General features: G+C 38.4%; 1 protein-coding gene across 3 annotated transcripts in view; it reads left to right on the forward strand.

Annotated features, from left to right (window-relative positions):
• The window catches only part of SRFBP1 (serum response factor binding protein 1), an 83,146-nt gene that overhangs the window by 11,223 nt on the left and 54,314 nt on the right, over positions 1-17,609 (forward strand). For all 3 annotated transcript variants that reach the window (XM_055791152.1, XM_027783160.2, XM_013297218.3), the window contains exon 2: positions 16,767-16,855. In XM_055791152.1, the coding sequence (XP_055647127.1) occupies positions 16,767-16,855 (89 nt within the window). The remainder of the gene's footprint in view (positions 1-16,766; positions 16,856-17,609) is intronic.

Consider the following 17,609-nt stretch of genomic DNA (forward strand, 5'->3'; position numbering starts at 1 on the left):
AATGAGAGTAAGCCAGTTTTAAATAAGTATCTCCAAACGTGCTCTAAAATGGCCATAAATTTGTGTTTATTCCTTTGTTTTTTCTGTTCTGTATTTTCTTCTGCAGTTCGGGAGTTCTTAGCTTTTTTTGCTAGATTCTGACTTTGATAATTTCAATAGAGAATGGAAACTAGCCAGCAAAATAAAGTTGACAGTGGAAAACAGAACTTATTCCTCAGGGTATAACTCTTAGTACTTCTAAAATTAAAGATACTGAAATAACATTTATTTTGTCTTGAAAGAAAGTGTTCACAAAAAAGCCCACCCGTTGTAAAGAAAATAAATAATTTAAAGCTGATGGTGGAGCAGGGCAAACAGAAATTAGTTTTTTATATAAGCAGTACATACCAGTATATCACTGGCATAGAGCTACCAGTGAATGCTGCATATGGATATCTGAATGTCTAAGTGGTTGGGGAAACATTTTCCATCGAATTTGTAGCCATTACGATGTGTCAGGTAAATGACAATAACAGGCTGTCTTCAATACGTTCAGAATCAGTTTTACCTTTGGAGCCAGAGTACTGAGGGAGCTGGAGGAAGTGCTCACAGCCAATTTCAATCAGCAGTCCTGGCTAACTGGGGATGTCCCAGTTGACTGGAGGTTAGCAAATGTGACATCCATCTACAAGAAGGGTAAGAAGAAGGACCTGTCAGTCTTGGTCCTGGGGTTATTGAGCAGATTCTGTCCACAGCCATCACACGGTATGTGCAGGACAACCAGGGGATCAGGCCCAGTCATCACAGGTTTATGACAGGCAGGTCCTGCCTGACTAACTTGCTGTTCTTCTGCGACAAGGTAGCACACTTTGTGGACAAAGGAAAGGCCATGGATATCATTTACCTGGATTTTAGTAAAGCCTTTGACACAGTTTCCCACAGTATTCTCCAGGAGAAACTGGCTGCTTATGGCTTGGATGGATGTGCTCTTCACTGGGTAAAAAACTGGCAGGATGGCCAAGCCCAGAGAGTGGTGGGGAATGGAGTCATATTCAATTGGCAGCTGGTCACAAGTGGTGTTCCCCAGGGCTCGGTGTTGGGCCCGGTTCTGTTTAGTATATCAATGATCTGGATGAGGGGATCGAGTGCACCCTCACTAAGTTTGCAGACAACACCGGATTGGTGGGGGTGTGTTGATCTGCCTGAGGGCAGGAGGCTCTGCAGAGGGATCTGGGCAGGCTGGAGCGATGGGCCCAGGCCAGTTGTATGAGGTTCAACAAGAAGTGCCGAGTCCTGTACTTGGGTCACAACAACCCCACGCAGCGCTACAGGCTTAGGGAAGAGTGGCCCCTCATTACAAGAAGGACATTGCCCCACCAGAGAAGAGTAATGTAGCTGGTGAAGGGTCTGGAGCACAAGTCTTATGAGGAGTGGCTGAGGGAACTGGGGTGGTTTGGTCTGGAGGACTCTCGGAAGGATCTTACTGCTTTATACAACTACCTGCAAGGAGGTTGTAGTGAGGTGGGTGTCGGTCCCTTATGCCAAATAGGAAATGATAGTATGAGAGGAAACGGCCTCAAGTTGTGACAGGAGAGGTTTGGATTGGATATTAGAAAACATTTCTTCACAGAAAGGGTTGTCAAGCATTGGAACAGGCTGCCCAGGGAAGTGAGTGAGTCACCGTCCCTGGAGGTATTGAAAAGACATGTAGACGTGGCACTTAGGGATGTGGTGGACTTGATAGTGTTAGGTTAACAGTTAGAATTGATGATCTTAAGGATCTTTTCCAACCTAAAGCATTCTGTGATTCCTCTTTGCTGTTTTATGAGAGCATGTTAGAAGAAGTCTGAGGTCATGTACAGGTATGCTAATGTAGGAAGGGATACAGTGAATAGAAACTGGTTCTATGAGGCTGGTAAGAACTGTTCTGAATAGCAACTCGTTCAAAGTAATGAAGCACCCAGAGGCAAAAATCACTGAGGGACTGCTGCAAAGGAAATGAGTAGCATAGGAGCAGGAGGGCATAACTGACACTTAGTTCCATGATAAAGTAGGAATTCTTTAAAATACAAAGTGAAAGGGCAGGTAAGGTGATTGCTTGCTCTTGGAGCAGTTCAGAAATTACAAGAACTATGGAAGGAAGAGAGAGGGATAGCTGGTAATTCTTTAAATATTGCAACAGTCAAAAATGATAGGTAGGTAATGAGGTGTGTCGGACAAGAGGAAATAGAATGAGGAATTAGGAGGGCTTATAAGGAGGGGAGATGTGTATTTGGTATGAAAAAAATGGAGACTGAAAAAAGTATCAAGCTTCAGAATAAAGAAATCCCCCAACAGAACCAGCACTTGGTGTGGGAGAGGAGTTCTAAATGGCTGGACCATAAACATACCATACCTAAAATAGATGGTTGATATGAGAGACTTCTAACAAAGGGGATTTTGCAGGGACCTTTGAGTGCTGCTCTAAGTAGTTAGTAACTAATACTGGGATAGTTGCGTAACCTCTTATAGCTCTGGTGTCTTGTTAACTGTCTGATGGAGAACTAATTGCTTGAAGGTATAGTTTTTAAACAAAAGAGTAGTGTCTGTAAGACCACCTGACAGGGATATTTTAAGCTCTTCATTCCTTTTACTTTTCATACTTGTCCTTTTCCTCAGTTTCTATTTTATGTCATGAAGAAAATTCCATGAAGAGTGCAGTTTATTAGATTATTTTTTCCCAAACACTATCTTTTCCATGTGTATCTGTTCATGAAAAATTCTCATAATGAAATTGTTTGGGTTTTTTTGAACAGTTCTCAGGGAATATAGAACTCTTAACTGGTATAGCAAGGTAATTCTCCATTCCCACTAGAAAGAATTCTTCCTGTCCTTCCAAAAAAACTGAAAAGTAAGTTACATGCTAAGATACCTCACTTTCTAAGATAGTTTTTTGGGGGGAGTGGGGGCCTCACCTGTAACTGCTCTGCAAGAGAAGGAGTTCCCACTAGTCACAGGATAAGTCATAAAGACATGATAGCAGAAATCACCTTAATGGAAGAGCAGGGTTTTTGTGGGAAGTAGGGTACTGTTTCAGAGTCTGGCAGGCCAGTAATATTCAAGCATGTTTGAAGCCAACAGAAGCTCACCTCAGATTCTAGTTAGTTTAGTAGTCTGGGACACAAGGTTTAGTAAGTCAGAAAAATACGAGTACTCAAGATCTGAACAGTGGTGGTACTCACTGGGTATGTTGTGGTATGTATATTTTACGTGCATGCTAGGTGACCTTGTACTAGGGGTAGTGTAGAGCACATGAAAACCCTTATGCTAGACTTTTAGTCCATTAGTAGAGGTCTGAAATCTGCTGTTGTTAGTTAGCATTTGTTAAGTAAGGAAAAGACAGTTTTTGTAAGAAGGTATGCAAAAGTACCAAATATTTTGCAAATCTAGAACTGCATACACATCTTTTCTGTTCTTTCCCTGTTTTCTTGTCTGTTTTTTTTCTTTTTCTTTTTTTTTTGTTAATGGAGTATTTCTTCCTTTGTATACATGAATGTGAAATCCTTATTACATGTTTATTGTCACAGCATTTTTCCCCTATCCAGGCATAGGAAAAAACTGTTCATGATTTATTTTCTCCATGCCACACACCCACCCACCCCACCCCCCGCAACCTTCACTCACTAACTTTTATTTGATCATTTTGTTGGACTAGACATAATTCTTTGCTTTCCTTATACTCCCTCATTCTATGACATACCTCTCTACTGTTCTCCTGATGGTTTTGTTAATGATACGGTGATGCTAGTTACAGACTTTTTATTTCCTCTTTAAACTTCAGAAGTGTTGTATTTGAGGATCACACAAGAAAGTAGACACTCTTGGGAGTTAAAGATGAAAAAATTATCGTTAAAGTGTACTTGCATGACAGAAGTTCCTTCAGCTTGTGAGAAGAGTGTAGTACAGAGAGAGTTGCTTATTCCTCCAAAATGAGTTAGTACTGGTGATACTCATGTGATGAAAATTAGCTTTAGCTGTTGCAAGATTTAACTTGGTGTGATTTGCTTCTATCCAAAAGTTAATTAATACTGTTTAATTTTAATAGTAGGCGTTGATAGTTGAGCCCTTGCTGTTTTTTAATGGGAGTTTTCACATGCCTAATGAACCTCCCAGTCTTTTGGTTTCCTAATACTTAGTCCTCTTCGTACATGTATGGACAGGGATGAACTTTGTTGAGGAGGAGTTCAAATTCAAAACAAAAACTTTATTTTTCTTATGATAGTAATAACAGGGGTTTTTTATTTTTTACAAACACAGGTTATACATATACTTTATAGACAATCTAAAAGTTGTGGTATTTAGTTCATTTTTTATCCTTCAGATTTTTTAAGAAGTGATTTAATAAGTATTCCTTTACCTTGATCACTCCTCGGCTGATGCTGAGTTTTGTTTAATGATCTTGAAACCCTATTTCCTTTATGATTCCTTTATGCTGCCTGCATAATAACAACTATATAGTGACACTGAAATAGAAATTTTGAAGTGGGTGAGTCTTGGTATGAAATGAGTGGTTGTGTTGATGACAGATTCAAAAAAATAATGCGTTTTCTGGTTGTATTACAATATGGATATTTGGCAAATGTGCTGCTGTAATGTTGCACAGGCTTCCCATTCTTCCCCTGACTACTTGGCATGTGAGACTAGTGTAAGCTGAAGGTAACTATAAAAATGTCTCTTTTTACATGAAGTATCTTGCACAGAAGAACCTGTCCAGTTCAGCAGGCTGTCAGTGTTCTAATTTCCCTTGAAGCTTCCATCACCATGTTAAAAACACAGTCCAAAGAATGTGGTAAGAATAATACAAACTGTATATTCAGGTTGCGGAACGTGGCATCTTAGGGCTTTGAGTCCAGTATTTCTTAAACTGATATCCTCAGCTGTTCCTTTGTCTCTACAGGTTTTTTAGTGTATTACCTTTGGAGTTTCTCTTTTTGAGAAACTTTGAGAAAAATCAGTAACTGTAGTTACGGCACATGTTTCCCACCTGTTTGGCTGATCAGGAGATGTGACTTGTGTTTTCTGGCTGATTCAGAGCCAGACGTGCTGGTGAATGAGTACATGTATAGTAATTGGCAGCCAAAATGGGAAAGATTTGAATTCTGCCTGTGTATTTCTTCCATGCTAGGCATACTAATTTTAGTCCTTATCTCCTACTTGGCTACCAGTTTTCACAAAACACGTAGGAGCTCTGGCCTCTGCTGTTTTGTCAAACTTGGTTTCTGTTTAGTAAGCTTGAAAGTTACTGGGGAGGGATAATGACAGGCAAACAATGTGCTGACAAACTTAATTTCCTCAGAAACCAGGTTAACAAATTTAATTCCAGAACACACACAGTTTTAATGTTCCAGTCTTTCAGGACAGCTGAGAAAAGTTATGTGTTTGCTCTCAGGACTTCTGAGTTTTTTCTTTGGTGATGTAGGAGGCTAATACCTCCATCTCTTCACAGAAATGATCAGTATTTAAAGTCAATTGGAAATGCTGAGCAGTAAACAAATGTTGAAAATCTGTGTTTTGAAAAAAGTTGAGAAAGTGGGATTTCTAGGATGTCATGGACACAGTAAGTTTTAAATGTAGGATAGTATATGTTTTCCTTCATTTTTTTAAGCATGTAAATGAAGTAGTTTATCATAATGTCAGTGTTGCATAAGTTACACAAATTGATGTAATACTTGAAGTCCAAGTAAGCAATTAAAAAGCAAAATTATACATATAAAAAAAAAAGTCAGCTTGGCTGACAGTCTTCAGAAGTTCTTTCTTAAGCTTTCAGTCATCTCAGGTGCTGATTCTCTGCTGGCTTTTAAAGCCCATCATAAGCTGTGCCACCTTTCTGATGCAAATAATTGCTTTCAGTGGATGTTGTCCAAAGCACTTCCAAAAGAAATGAATGCATAAATAACATGAGATCAGTTCTACTAGTGCAAAAAGGAGGGGCAGCATGCATTCTAGTAGGGCTAATTGGCATGCAGCTGCCACTGTCCCTATTTCCCCACTCCCATCCCATACCCCATTAGTACTCTAGTGCAGCAGGCTGATCTTAACAGGTGTAGCTGAGCAGTGTTGTTGTGGTTCAAAAATGGATCTTGATGTTTTACTTAATGACAAAGCACACTTGCATGCTAATCTGAGTGAGACAGTTTGACAGTTGACTTGGCTGTGTGGCCATAGGATACTGGAGGCCTGTTGATGAGGAATGAATGATCCACAAATGCTGAAGTCCTGGATTTCCTTGAAAGTGAACTGTAGCATGCAAAGAACAACTGGTTGGCCAGAGCAGTGGTATGAGGATGCTTGAAAAGCACGTTTAATCAAGTGCAATTTACTAGCCCATTATTTTGAACCTCATGAGGTTCAACAAGACCAACTGCAAGGTCCTGCACCTGGAGTAACTTGGATATTGGAGATACTTGGAGTAACCCCCAGTATCAAAACAGGCTGGGGATTAAGGGATTCAGAGCTGCCCTGCAGAGGAGGACTTTGGGGTACTGGTAGATGAAAAGCTGCCCATGAGCTGGCAATGTGCACTCACAGCCCAGAAAGCCAACTGTATCCTGGGCTTCATCAACAGAAGTGTGGCCCAGCAGGTCAAGGGAGGTGATTCTCCCCCTCTACTTCTGTCTTGTGAGACTCCACCTGGAGTACTGCATCCACCTCTGTAGCTGTCAGTACAGGAAGGACATGGACCTGTAGGAATGGGCATAGAGGAGGGCCACAAAAATGATCAAAGGGCTGGAATGCCACCTCTGCCATGAGGAAAGGCTGAGAGGGTTGGAGTTCTTCAGCCTGGGGAAGAGAAGGCTCTGGGGAGACCTTATTGCCGCTTTTGAATTCTTCAAGGGGTCTTGTAAGAAAGATGGGGACAGACTTTTTAATAGAGCCTGTAGTGATAGGACTAGGGGTAATGGTTTTAAACTGAAGGAGGGTAGATTTAGACTAGGTATCAGGAAGAATTTTTTTGCAATGAAACACTGGAACAGGTTGCCCAGAGAGGTAGTAGACACTCCATCTCTGGAAAAATGCAAGGTCAAGTCAGAAGGGGCTATGAGCAACCTGATCTAGTTAAGTGTCCCTGTTCATTAAAGAGCAGGTTGTGCTAGGTGACCTCTAAAGATCCCTTCCAACCCAAACAATTCTATGAATATTCAATAGTCCAATGCTGTGTGGAAGTGAATGTAAATGAGGAAAGATAGAGAAGAATATAAGGGAAACAGCACTGTGTTTACAGTTTGCTAAAATTTATTCACTCTCTTACCATACCCTTCTTGTAAACATTTCTACGATGCAATTTTTCAAGTGCCTGGTATCCTGTGACTGAGACAATCAAACTGATATAGAGTAAGGGAAAACTATCTGATGAACTGGTTTGACCTTTCAGCTGAGCTGCCAACTGGTTGTTCTGCTGCTGCTTTTCTTGCAAGATGGAGTGATACCTGTTCAAATGCTTTAGTTTTACACTCTGTTGCAGAGGAGTTAGTGCTTAATAGACCTCTTGCTGGCTTCCATAGCAAGGAGCCTTACATCTCTTAGTTTTGTCAGACAAACCAGTCCCTTGATGTTGTGGGCCTTTGACAGATGGACTGAATTTAAGTTCCATTGAAAATGCTTGCTGAGCTGGTAGCAAGCAGTCAGAAGAGAGACTTCCAGCTCCTCACTGGTGGTTAGGCTACTACTGTGTTTCATGAATTGTGGTAAGTGAAAGGGTGGTGAGTGCTGAATAGTGTTACTTGAGCTCGTTTTTAGGTAAGAGGAGGTTAGTCTTTGAAAATTATACATTAACCTTAGTCATATTTTTAAAATACCCTCTGAAGAGAGGTATAAGTTTGTAAACCTCTTCTGTTTTTTTTTTAACCGCAGTTTCTACAGAAAAGCTCCTATCTTACTTAAAAGTGGAAGAAGAGGAAGCAGCAAATGGCAGTGCATCTAAAAGAAAAAAAAACTAACAGTCACACCGCACCCCTGAACTAATACTGGAAACACTGTTGTTGCCTTTATGGTTTTGTTATGTAAAACGGGTCATAGCCAGTTCTGCCACAATTTTCTTTTTATGATAGCAGTTCAACTCTATGGGTCTGGATGTTTCAGATCTGTGTAATTCATCCAAGAAAATGGCACAGGTTGTTTGTGAGTCAGTATAGTCAAGGTGTGGTGGTGTGCTTCATATTATGCAGCTAATGTAGAGATTCATAATGTTGCCATGGGAGCATTGCTGTCTTTTCAATCTACTTTTAAAAAGTTCACAATTTGAAGAGAGAAAGGGGAAAAAAACCTCACCACCCTCATTACTTAATCATGTGTGTTCATACTGATAATTCTTAGGTCACTACTGTAGCTTCTGCTATTACTGTCTTCCTGGAAAATCAAAGCATAAGGGGGTGTGAAATTCACATGTGGCTTCTAGCTAGAGCTCTGGTCTAATTAAAAAATCCTAGACAGAAATCCATTGATTTGATCTTGGCTGTGTTGACTGCCTTGATAACATCCCTCTGCAACATTCCATGGAAGTATTTTTAGCAGAGTGCTAGCTGAGAGTTTTCAAACTCGTGTCCAGCTGATCAACTAAATCCAATCAGATCAATTAGAAACTGCCTTCAGGAAGTTCTCTGTTTCTGAAGACTTGCAAAAATTTTTATTTCCGTGTGGTGACCTGTGTGCTGATTCATGTAATACAGCATCATTGTGCTAGTTTTATCACAGTTATTTCTTATCTGGACATTTATAACTACTGCTGTTTTACTTAGAGTTTAGAAATGTGTCTAGCCAGCTCATGATCCTGGTTTGGACTTGAGACATGAATGCTTTCTGAAGTACTACATAGAGCCTGACTCCATACAGTGAGGCACCGACTTTGAAGCAGTAAATCCATTAAATTTTGGTCTTTGGCAACGAGCAAGTAATTCTAGACTAGCCTTACTCTCTCTTGACTATCTGAGATACTTGGAATTGCTTTTCAAAACTTTTAGATGAAAATGATCTTTGCTAGCAGTCCCAGTACTCTATTGTGGTTTCCACTTGGAGAAATTATGCTACAAATGACAACTGTTCTCCACGCAGGATTAAATACGGTGCTATATTGAAAAAAGAAACTCTTATTTCAGTGTTTCAGTTGAGAAGGTACAAAGAAAGTAGCATGGGCAGACAGTGGAAGAAGGGTTTGACAGTAACTTACAAAGAGTGTGTGCATTGCTTTTGCTGTGAGAAGGGTGGAAGTGTGCCCAAGTGGGGCAGTGTGCTTTTTCCCATTCATCTTTAGCACCCCCCCTTGGGAACCTGACCATGTCAGTGAGTGTCCAGAAGCCTGAGAGGCTGCAGGTGTTTTGCTTTGTGGGTGCCTCCAGCTAGTGGTGGTGTTTCTGCCTGCTTTGGGCAGAAGAATGCAATATTTTAATCCAGGAAAAAGTTGCCTTATGTTTCATGCACTTTATCTATATTTTGTTAGATGTATCGTGTTATAATTCATTCCACTTGGTTCAAATCTGATTGCATGTAGCTGAAGATAGCGAAAGCAAGATTAACACTACATTGGTATGGCCACAGACACTAGCTGAAAAACCTGTGTGTTCCTTAGCACTCTCTATGTTGGGATTTGTTCCTTATATTAAATACAGGAGTAGCTCATTTTTCATAGTCTGGTTGTAATCCATTTCTCTGTCTCCTTCTGTGCATTCTCACTTTGTTCTTTTGCCTTGGAATTAGCTAGCATTCATGTGACCATCAGACAAAACAATTCAGGAAACTGATTTGACTGAAAACTCACCTTGTTTTGGGTTTTTTCTAAGGTTAGGCTGTAGGGAGTTTTTCTTTTTTGTGGATATATTTGTATAAAACTGTCCTGGAACTGAACAACTGAACCCTGATATTCCACATAGGTGCATTTACATTGTTCTTGCTGCCTTTACCTCCTACTTATATATGTTTTTATAATGCAAATATATGAAGCTGTAATAAGTCTGACTGGCTATTTTCAGATATTTTGACATGTATAAAATATATGCTGTAATATAGTGATTCTTTTTCTAAAAAAGAAAAAAAAAGTAAACTTGGCAATTCCCAGCTTTTCCTAAGTATCTAAAAATCGTTAGATCTTTCAAGCTGACATTCCAGATAATAGAAAAATATTTGTAATGAAGTTCCAGAAACATTTTTTCACTTAGATTATTCACTCAAAAGATTATGTACTATTGTTAGTTCTGGCTAATATGTGATCCAGCTGCAGGTGTTTTGAATTTTGAAGCTCTGTTGCCAAATAGCACCAAAAATTAACATTTAGAATACGTTGTTGCCATGGTAACTTCTTGGTTTGAAGACTGCCAAGTAACTATAAAATGAAACCAATGCTTTTGATGTGCTCTAAAACGAGGAAAGGCAAGAAGATCAGTGAGAACTGAAACATTACTTAGTTCCATGTTTTTCTTGTAGGTGTTGGAGAGACTTTGAATACTCAAATACCTTTAATCTTTTTTCTTAAGCTAGATCTCTTGCTTTGACTTTTGTTGTTGCCTAAATTATGCATCATACACAACTGGTTTTGGTGTGTTTTTAATGACTTTTTCCCTTTCTACTTTTGCAGAGCTGCTTAAACCTGAGGGGGTTCAGAAGCAAATTTCTTAATGCAGTAAAATCAAGAAGCTGTTACGTACCTTTGGGCACATGCAAATATTTTTTTCCTTTTGCTTTGAGCCATTTTAATCTTAATGGATCAGACCATTATTTCAACCTGCTAGGGTTCTCTTGGCATGAAAGGGCTCCATTAGAACTGACCTATAGCTGCACCTACAATCTCGTTTATCACTATCTTCATTTACTGGACCCAGTTTGTGCAGATATGTGGTAATTACTGACAGTGATGTGGTCAGGTATATTTGAAGTAGTTTCTTTCCTGAGACGGAATTTAGGAGGTAGATTCTTGATGTTTTCTCATTGTCATCCCACTCTGAAGTGTGACCTCCATGTCAGATAAAGTCTGTTAGCCTTGAGAGCACAGGCAGAAAGCGAAGGAGAAAGCAAACTCAGAACTACACTCTTTTTTTCAGGGATCAAGTAATAGAAAAGACGTAAAAGACCTTATGTTGCAAAGTGGATTTGGACATGTCTATGTAAAATTACAGAACGTTGTTAGGAATGATACCTTCAAACTGTAAAGGAATTTTTTTTGTGATTGTGTCTGGACCTTGAAGACAGTCTTCATATAGGAGAGACTTCGCCATGCTGGGGGAGAGGAGGGAGGCCTCTGTTTAATGGGTGTGCGTTTGTACAACACTATAGCTATTTCACAATACTATACATTCTTACAGTGAGGTTTTCCCACTGGATGAGGTTCAGTGCAGTGTCCTTCCTTGAGGAGAACAGTATAATTTGTATTTTCTGGTTACTTGTACAAGAACTAGGACTAGACTGTGTGCTGGTATAAAGCAGAAGTGGATGAAGAAACTCCGGTCTGCCTAGTGGTGGTTGTTAAGGATTTAATAATTTAAGTGCATTATTGGGTCAGGACCAAAATGTTCAGCACCTCGTGGGCTGAAGCCCAAAGAGAACAGTTGTATGTGCTTCAGGCTACTCAGAGGAAGACGACATGGGCATCAGTTTATTGGCTTTCTTGCATTTTGGATAGCTGGGCCTGACTGCGTAAGTAAACTTAGAGTTAAGAAGAATTTAAGATATTCTGGGTCTTTCAGGTATTTTAATGTACATTACTAGCTTTTGTACATGGTAACATGACAAAAACACTTTCCATATTGTAAACCTACAGTATTTCAATGTTTTTGAATAAAGTAGATTAAAGAAGTCATGGGCAGAAAGATGTTATTACTTATTTTTTCTCTTAACCCTTTGAATGAATATTTTTTGAAGAATGGTTTCATTTTAAGGGTTTTTTTCCAGGGGTGTGTTTAGTTTGGTGGGGTATTTTTTGGTCAAGTATAGTTGATACTACAGAGTAGACACGTACCTTTCTTGATAGATTACAAATCTTTAGTCACACTTTCCTTTATTTTTTTCTAATTGGCTGAACACTAGCTTAGTTTGGAGGCATGTTGCCTGTACAGACCTCAAAACAAGTTTCAGAAGTGGCCAAGTATAACATTTTATTCTAATGTAGTGTTCCTTTGAGAACTTTGCTGCTGTTGTCTTAAAAATGTGAAGGCAAATACCTTTGACTAGTCATGTGAATTTGCATGTAGTATTGTGTGTGTGCTGTTACTTTGTCCACATTGCTTAGTGTGTTTTTGTTGCCATCACTGACATGAGGACTGTTCCATAGTGATTTACGGTTTTGGAGCCTGAACCAGATATTTTTTTTTTTTTTTTTTTTTTTTTTTGCTTTCATCTAAACAAACTTTAGATGTCTCTTAAAGTTTATTGAAAATTTTAATGTAAGGGGTTTCTGCAACAGCTTAATTGTGTAGGAGGCTCTTAAAATAACTTTCTGTTCTCTTACATGTGGTTTTTGTCTTGTCTTACATACAATAACCATATCCCATTAATTTAAAGGGGATAATGTATGTGATCAGAAGGCCTTTCCAGTAAGTCAAACACTGATGCAGGCACTGATTTAGCCCTTCCAAGATTTTAGTTAGTTGAAAGTAAGTTTACTTTAATTGTGACTGAAATTTCAGTATTTGAACCGAACTAATTTCTTGCAAAAAAACCTAGAAGGAAAATTAGATATCAAAGGTACCATTAAACAACCCAGTGTCAGTTTCTCTCACTTGGGGGCTTGGACGTGCTGAGAATTGGGGAAGACTTGATTGGATTACCACACAAGAGGACAAATTTCTAGGAATGGTTATCCACCCCTCAGAGGCAGGAGCGACCTGTAATAAGAAAGCAGTGCTTCGTTTCTCCTGTCCTCTGCCATAAATTCTGGGTTAAATACAGTGCTTGTGATGCCTTTAAACACACACTTGTTAGATGCATTGTTTGCTGGAAATGATCCCCTTGGTTTGACATGTACCCTCTTGTTCCTTTGTACCGTGCCAAGCATACTCATGCATCCACAGCAGGGCTCTTTTTATTGCCAGATACTGCTGCTGCTAGCAGTGAGTACCCGGAGCTCGTTTCACTTCGGTGCATTAGTGCAGGTTGTGCTGAAGTCAGCAATTCCTGGTATAATCCCCCTCGGTAAGGTGCACTGCTTGGGCAAAGGTAGATAGCGAGGGAGGGTTCCTAGTCTGGCCAGTCCTTTGCTGATGGCAGGCTGTGCTCATTGCCCTTTCGTGAAGCGGCAGCTACTGTCCTGCCTGTGGCTTCAAACAGCTTCTGTGCAGTTGGCTGGCGCACATTGTGTGTTGTGGCAGTGCTTGCTGTAGGTTGCAAGCTGTTGGGATGGTGGAAGCCTCTCTTTGTGGAATACCTGCAACCATAGAACTTTTTACATTTCACCTTTGTTTAGGATCTGTAGTAATATAAATACTTACACTGTGGAAGGCAGAATGCAGAATGGATGTAATTTTTATTCCTAACAATAGCTTTTGAAGCATGCTCACGTGCTTCCAGGCTAGTATGTATTGCTGTCAAGGTTTGTTTTTAAAAGTGAGTTCATGTCCCTTATGATTTCTTTTAGATTTAGTAATTTATATATCATCAATATATATTCTTATTTTTATATTACCTTTGGTATTTCTGTTGTATTATCTATTTTTCTATATTTCCTATTCTTACTGTGTAAAAATTGTAATTAATAAATAAGTAATCATCAATAAACACAGATGTTTTTTAGTATAATAACATAGTTAATAAATTGTAATGGCTTAATCACCTTGTAGATAATGTTTTCCTGCAGAATAAAGAAAAGTCTTCAACAAAGTAAAGCATCTCTTCTTTGTTGCAAGGTATCCTTGAAGTGGTTATTTCCACTTACAGTTGCAGGCTTCCTGAATTTCCAGGAATCCTACAATGCTTTCCTACTGATAGAAGAAATTGGTTGGTTCAAGATTTGCCTGTGTTTATAATTATTCTTTTTACTGTATTTACTGTGACCTCTGAGTAGATGAAAAATCCTTACTGCCCAGCCTTAAAGCATTGGTAGGTCTGAACCTGAAATACTGTGATGTGTCTTCAGTTTCAGTGTAAAGACGACTTTTCTTTTCTTGTTGTCTTAACCTATTTATAAAAGAAATCTTATTATGAGTAAGTATTTGTTGTTATTTTTTAAAATCTACTGGTTCTGGTGGGGGAGGTTTTGACAGTATTCTTTTTTCACCAGGAGGGAACTGGCTCTCTCATTTTTAACATGAGAGGCAGATAGTTCAATGAGTCCTAGGAGCCACCCTAGGTCTAAGACCTATTGTTTCTGTAAATCTAAAGCAAAACTTTTTTGATTTCAGTCCCAAAGAGCTGACTGCTTTCTTATGAACTTTATGAGTACTTCCAAGAACACAGTTGATGCATAGTGTCCCATGTGAAAGAAGTGGCCATGGATTACATAAATTGATATTCCTAGTCTGCCAAAGAGCAAATACCTTCCTTCATTCCTTCTGTCATGTATCTATCTAGCCTTGGTTGGCTGGCAGTGCAGGAGGCAAGGGTTTGGCTCATCTAGACCCCAGAAACATGCTGTGTCTGCATTAATATTTCTATTAAAAAATACATTACAAATACATTAAAATACAAATATTTTTTGAGAGAATGTTAAATATACTTCATGTTTGGATAGACAGTAACTAATATGTAAAGTATGAGTTATTTAAATTCAGATGTGTTTGTAGCTTGTTTTTAACAGTTATTTAAAAACAAAACAAAACCAAACAACCTCCCTCCCCAAACTTTCTGAGAAGGCATACCCAGTTTGCATCTGAAGTGCCAAACTCTTTGAACATACATGGTATCTAAGATGTATTCAACCAGAAGATGTTTCCTTTTATTTCTTCCATTTAGAAGAAGGTGTGATATAGGGAGCTGTGTTAATTCCATTCAGTATCTTATAAAAAGAAATGTTCACGTGCTCGGCTGGCAAATGGTGATGTTAAGGATTTCTTCCCTAGTACTTGGCACATGGACACTTCAGCAGTGCTGCTGTCTAGCAGAGACTTGACACAGGTGCTTTTTGGCATGTGGTTTCTGCTATTAATTAAATTAGAAAATTTTGTAGGTAGACCTGTGTGCACAGTTATTTTTTCTAGGATAACCAAGGTAGGTACTGACCTTGGCTGTACCTATTTTAGAACAGGAGACCAATTCTAGGTTAGTCATTCTTGACCCAAGACCTTCTTTGCCTTTTCCTTTCTTTCTGTGCCAGCAGTGCTGCACCAGTACAATTCCCTTCCCCTGCTTTTCAGGAGGGCACTGCTCCATACACTCCTCCTCCGCCCTGGCAGCGGTGGGGCGGGCAATCAGCATGTGCCCCTCTAGAAATTGTTTTCCTCTGACTGATTCAGCCTTCAGTAGAACCGCTGCTGTGAACAGCTCAAGGCCTAACCGCTTGCTTGTGTTGAGTAACCTAGCTACAAACATAGTCAGGTGTGCAAAATATGTTGGGTGGTTGTTTGGTGGGTTTTTTTAAATAATAAATTATTTAGTCTCACCTTTATGGTCTCTGCACAGGGGATATGTACTAGCCAGGCTTTTCACCATAGGTGTGAAATATTCCCCTGTGAGCTCTGAGGATTTTTTTCCCATCTTTTTTTGGTCAAGCTTGATGCAGATTTATAATCCTAATATTCCTGGTGGAACTGACTTGATGGTGCAGTCACAATCAAGCAAACATTTTGGTGTTATCTCTGAGAAATTAGAAAATAAAAGAGAAATCTCAGGTAAAGAACTTCTTTGAGAAAGAGATACCAACTTGTTTTGAAGCTTATCCCATTGGATACATTTTAAGAGAAATTCAGCTTTTTGTCAGGAAGACTGATCTTTTTTTTGTTTATTTTAATATTTTGTATTTTCTAAGATTAACTGTTAAATAAAAAAGCTTAATAGTGATAGTAAGAATCATCTGAATAAATAAGGAGGTTTTTGAGTTGTAAAAATGCAAGGTTATAAGTCACTGTTTACTCCCTGTATCTCCAAAATGTGCATTGAGAAGACAGTGTCTAGGCTTAAGGTTTCCTGTGATGAAATTAAATAGCAAAAGATTCCAAAGATTTGTCTGTTTATACCATCTGTCTAATAATAATTAGAATTCTGTTTCTTTTATTTTGGGGCAAGAAATAAAACGTTTGAAGTACATTTTGGGAATAGAGTACTAGGTTGGATACAAAGTTGAGAGACAGTAATGAGCTGGAAATCACTTTTTTATTTTCAACAAAAAACAGTTCAAACATGAAAAAAATTTTCATATCTCAAATTCTGTTCTAAAATGTTTAGTTTAGAAGTCTTTCCTTAATCTTTCAAAATGTTTCATAATGAGAATGCTTTTGCATATTACGTACTAATGGAAAAGTACTGGTGCTGTTTTACCTGGACAAAAATAAAACAAGTGAAGGCAGAAGGTGACTCTTTTCAAACCTCTAGCTCAGTCTAGCTGTAAGAATAATATTAAACTATGGCCAGTTAGGAATGTCTTCTGTTGCGACCTTGGACACATATTTAGACTGCTGGTTATTCTTCCTCTGATGTTTATTGAAGCAATTGGATTTTAAATGAAATCTGAATTCATTTGACCTGGGATTTTGTTAGTAGGTGAATGCACTCTGTTTTAAAAAATAGTTCAACAAAAGGGACTGATTTCTATAATAAGGCAAATGTAATTAATGTATTGTTTTCCTTGATTGGTTTCCATATACAAGCTTTATTAATGCCTTCCATCTTTCTGACAGGTTGTGAAGATGCGAAAAGATGTGAAGAAGGCCAGAGTCCTGACTATTCGCAGACTAACCAGACACATTGGGAAATTGAAGCTGAAAAAGTCAGTTTTAAATATCAATGTTACTTGTGTGTTTTTAAATGATTCGATATCTTAATTGTTTTCCCAAAAATGGAGAAGTGAGAGAAGCATGTATTACATTTTAAACTTAAGGCACTATGATGCATAAATTCTGTTTGTCTTAATTTTACATCACTTTAGATAGAATAAAAATAGTATCTAAAAAACAATTTCATAAAGCAGAATTGGGATAACTTTTTTTTGAGGGATTTAGTGTATTGGAACTTAATCCAAATCACTTGTAGGACCTTCTACAGCACTTTTAACAATGTCAGATTTGATCTGCTAGGTTATTCTGCTGTTGAAAGTAAGTTATGCAACATTTTCTCACTGCAGTTGTCTTTAAGGTTCTATAGCAAAAAACACTGTTCAGTTGGCATAGATATAGAGGTCATACTTGTTTTTTTAATAATCAATAAACTTAATTAAATAGAATTTAAATTTATTTTAATTAAATAAAACAGTTTAAAGTTTATAATTAATTTTAATTAATGACTTGGCGTTATAATTTTAAATAATTTATTTTTTTAATAATGAGTAAACAGATAAACAACATTTTGTAGATTAAAAGATAACTGGCCCAGAGTAATTTTCAATGTGGCTTATTGGAGACAATAGAAGATACACCTGTGACTTTGTTCAAAGTGTAAATTGCCCATACTGGTCTCCCATGAGTTTAGCCTATTGTGCAAAATAGGAAGCAAGGCCAATGATCTTTTAAGTATTATAGATCTTA

This window comes from Falco peregrinus, chromosome Z (genome assembly GCF_023634155.1).
Source record: "Falco peregrinus isolate bFalPer1 chromosome Z, bFalPer1.pri, whole genome shotgun sequence".
Classification (NCBI taxonomy): domain Eukaryota; kingdom Metazoa; phylum Chordata; class Aves; order Falconiformes; family Falconidae; genus Falco; species Falco peregrinus.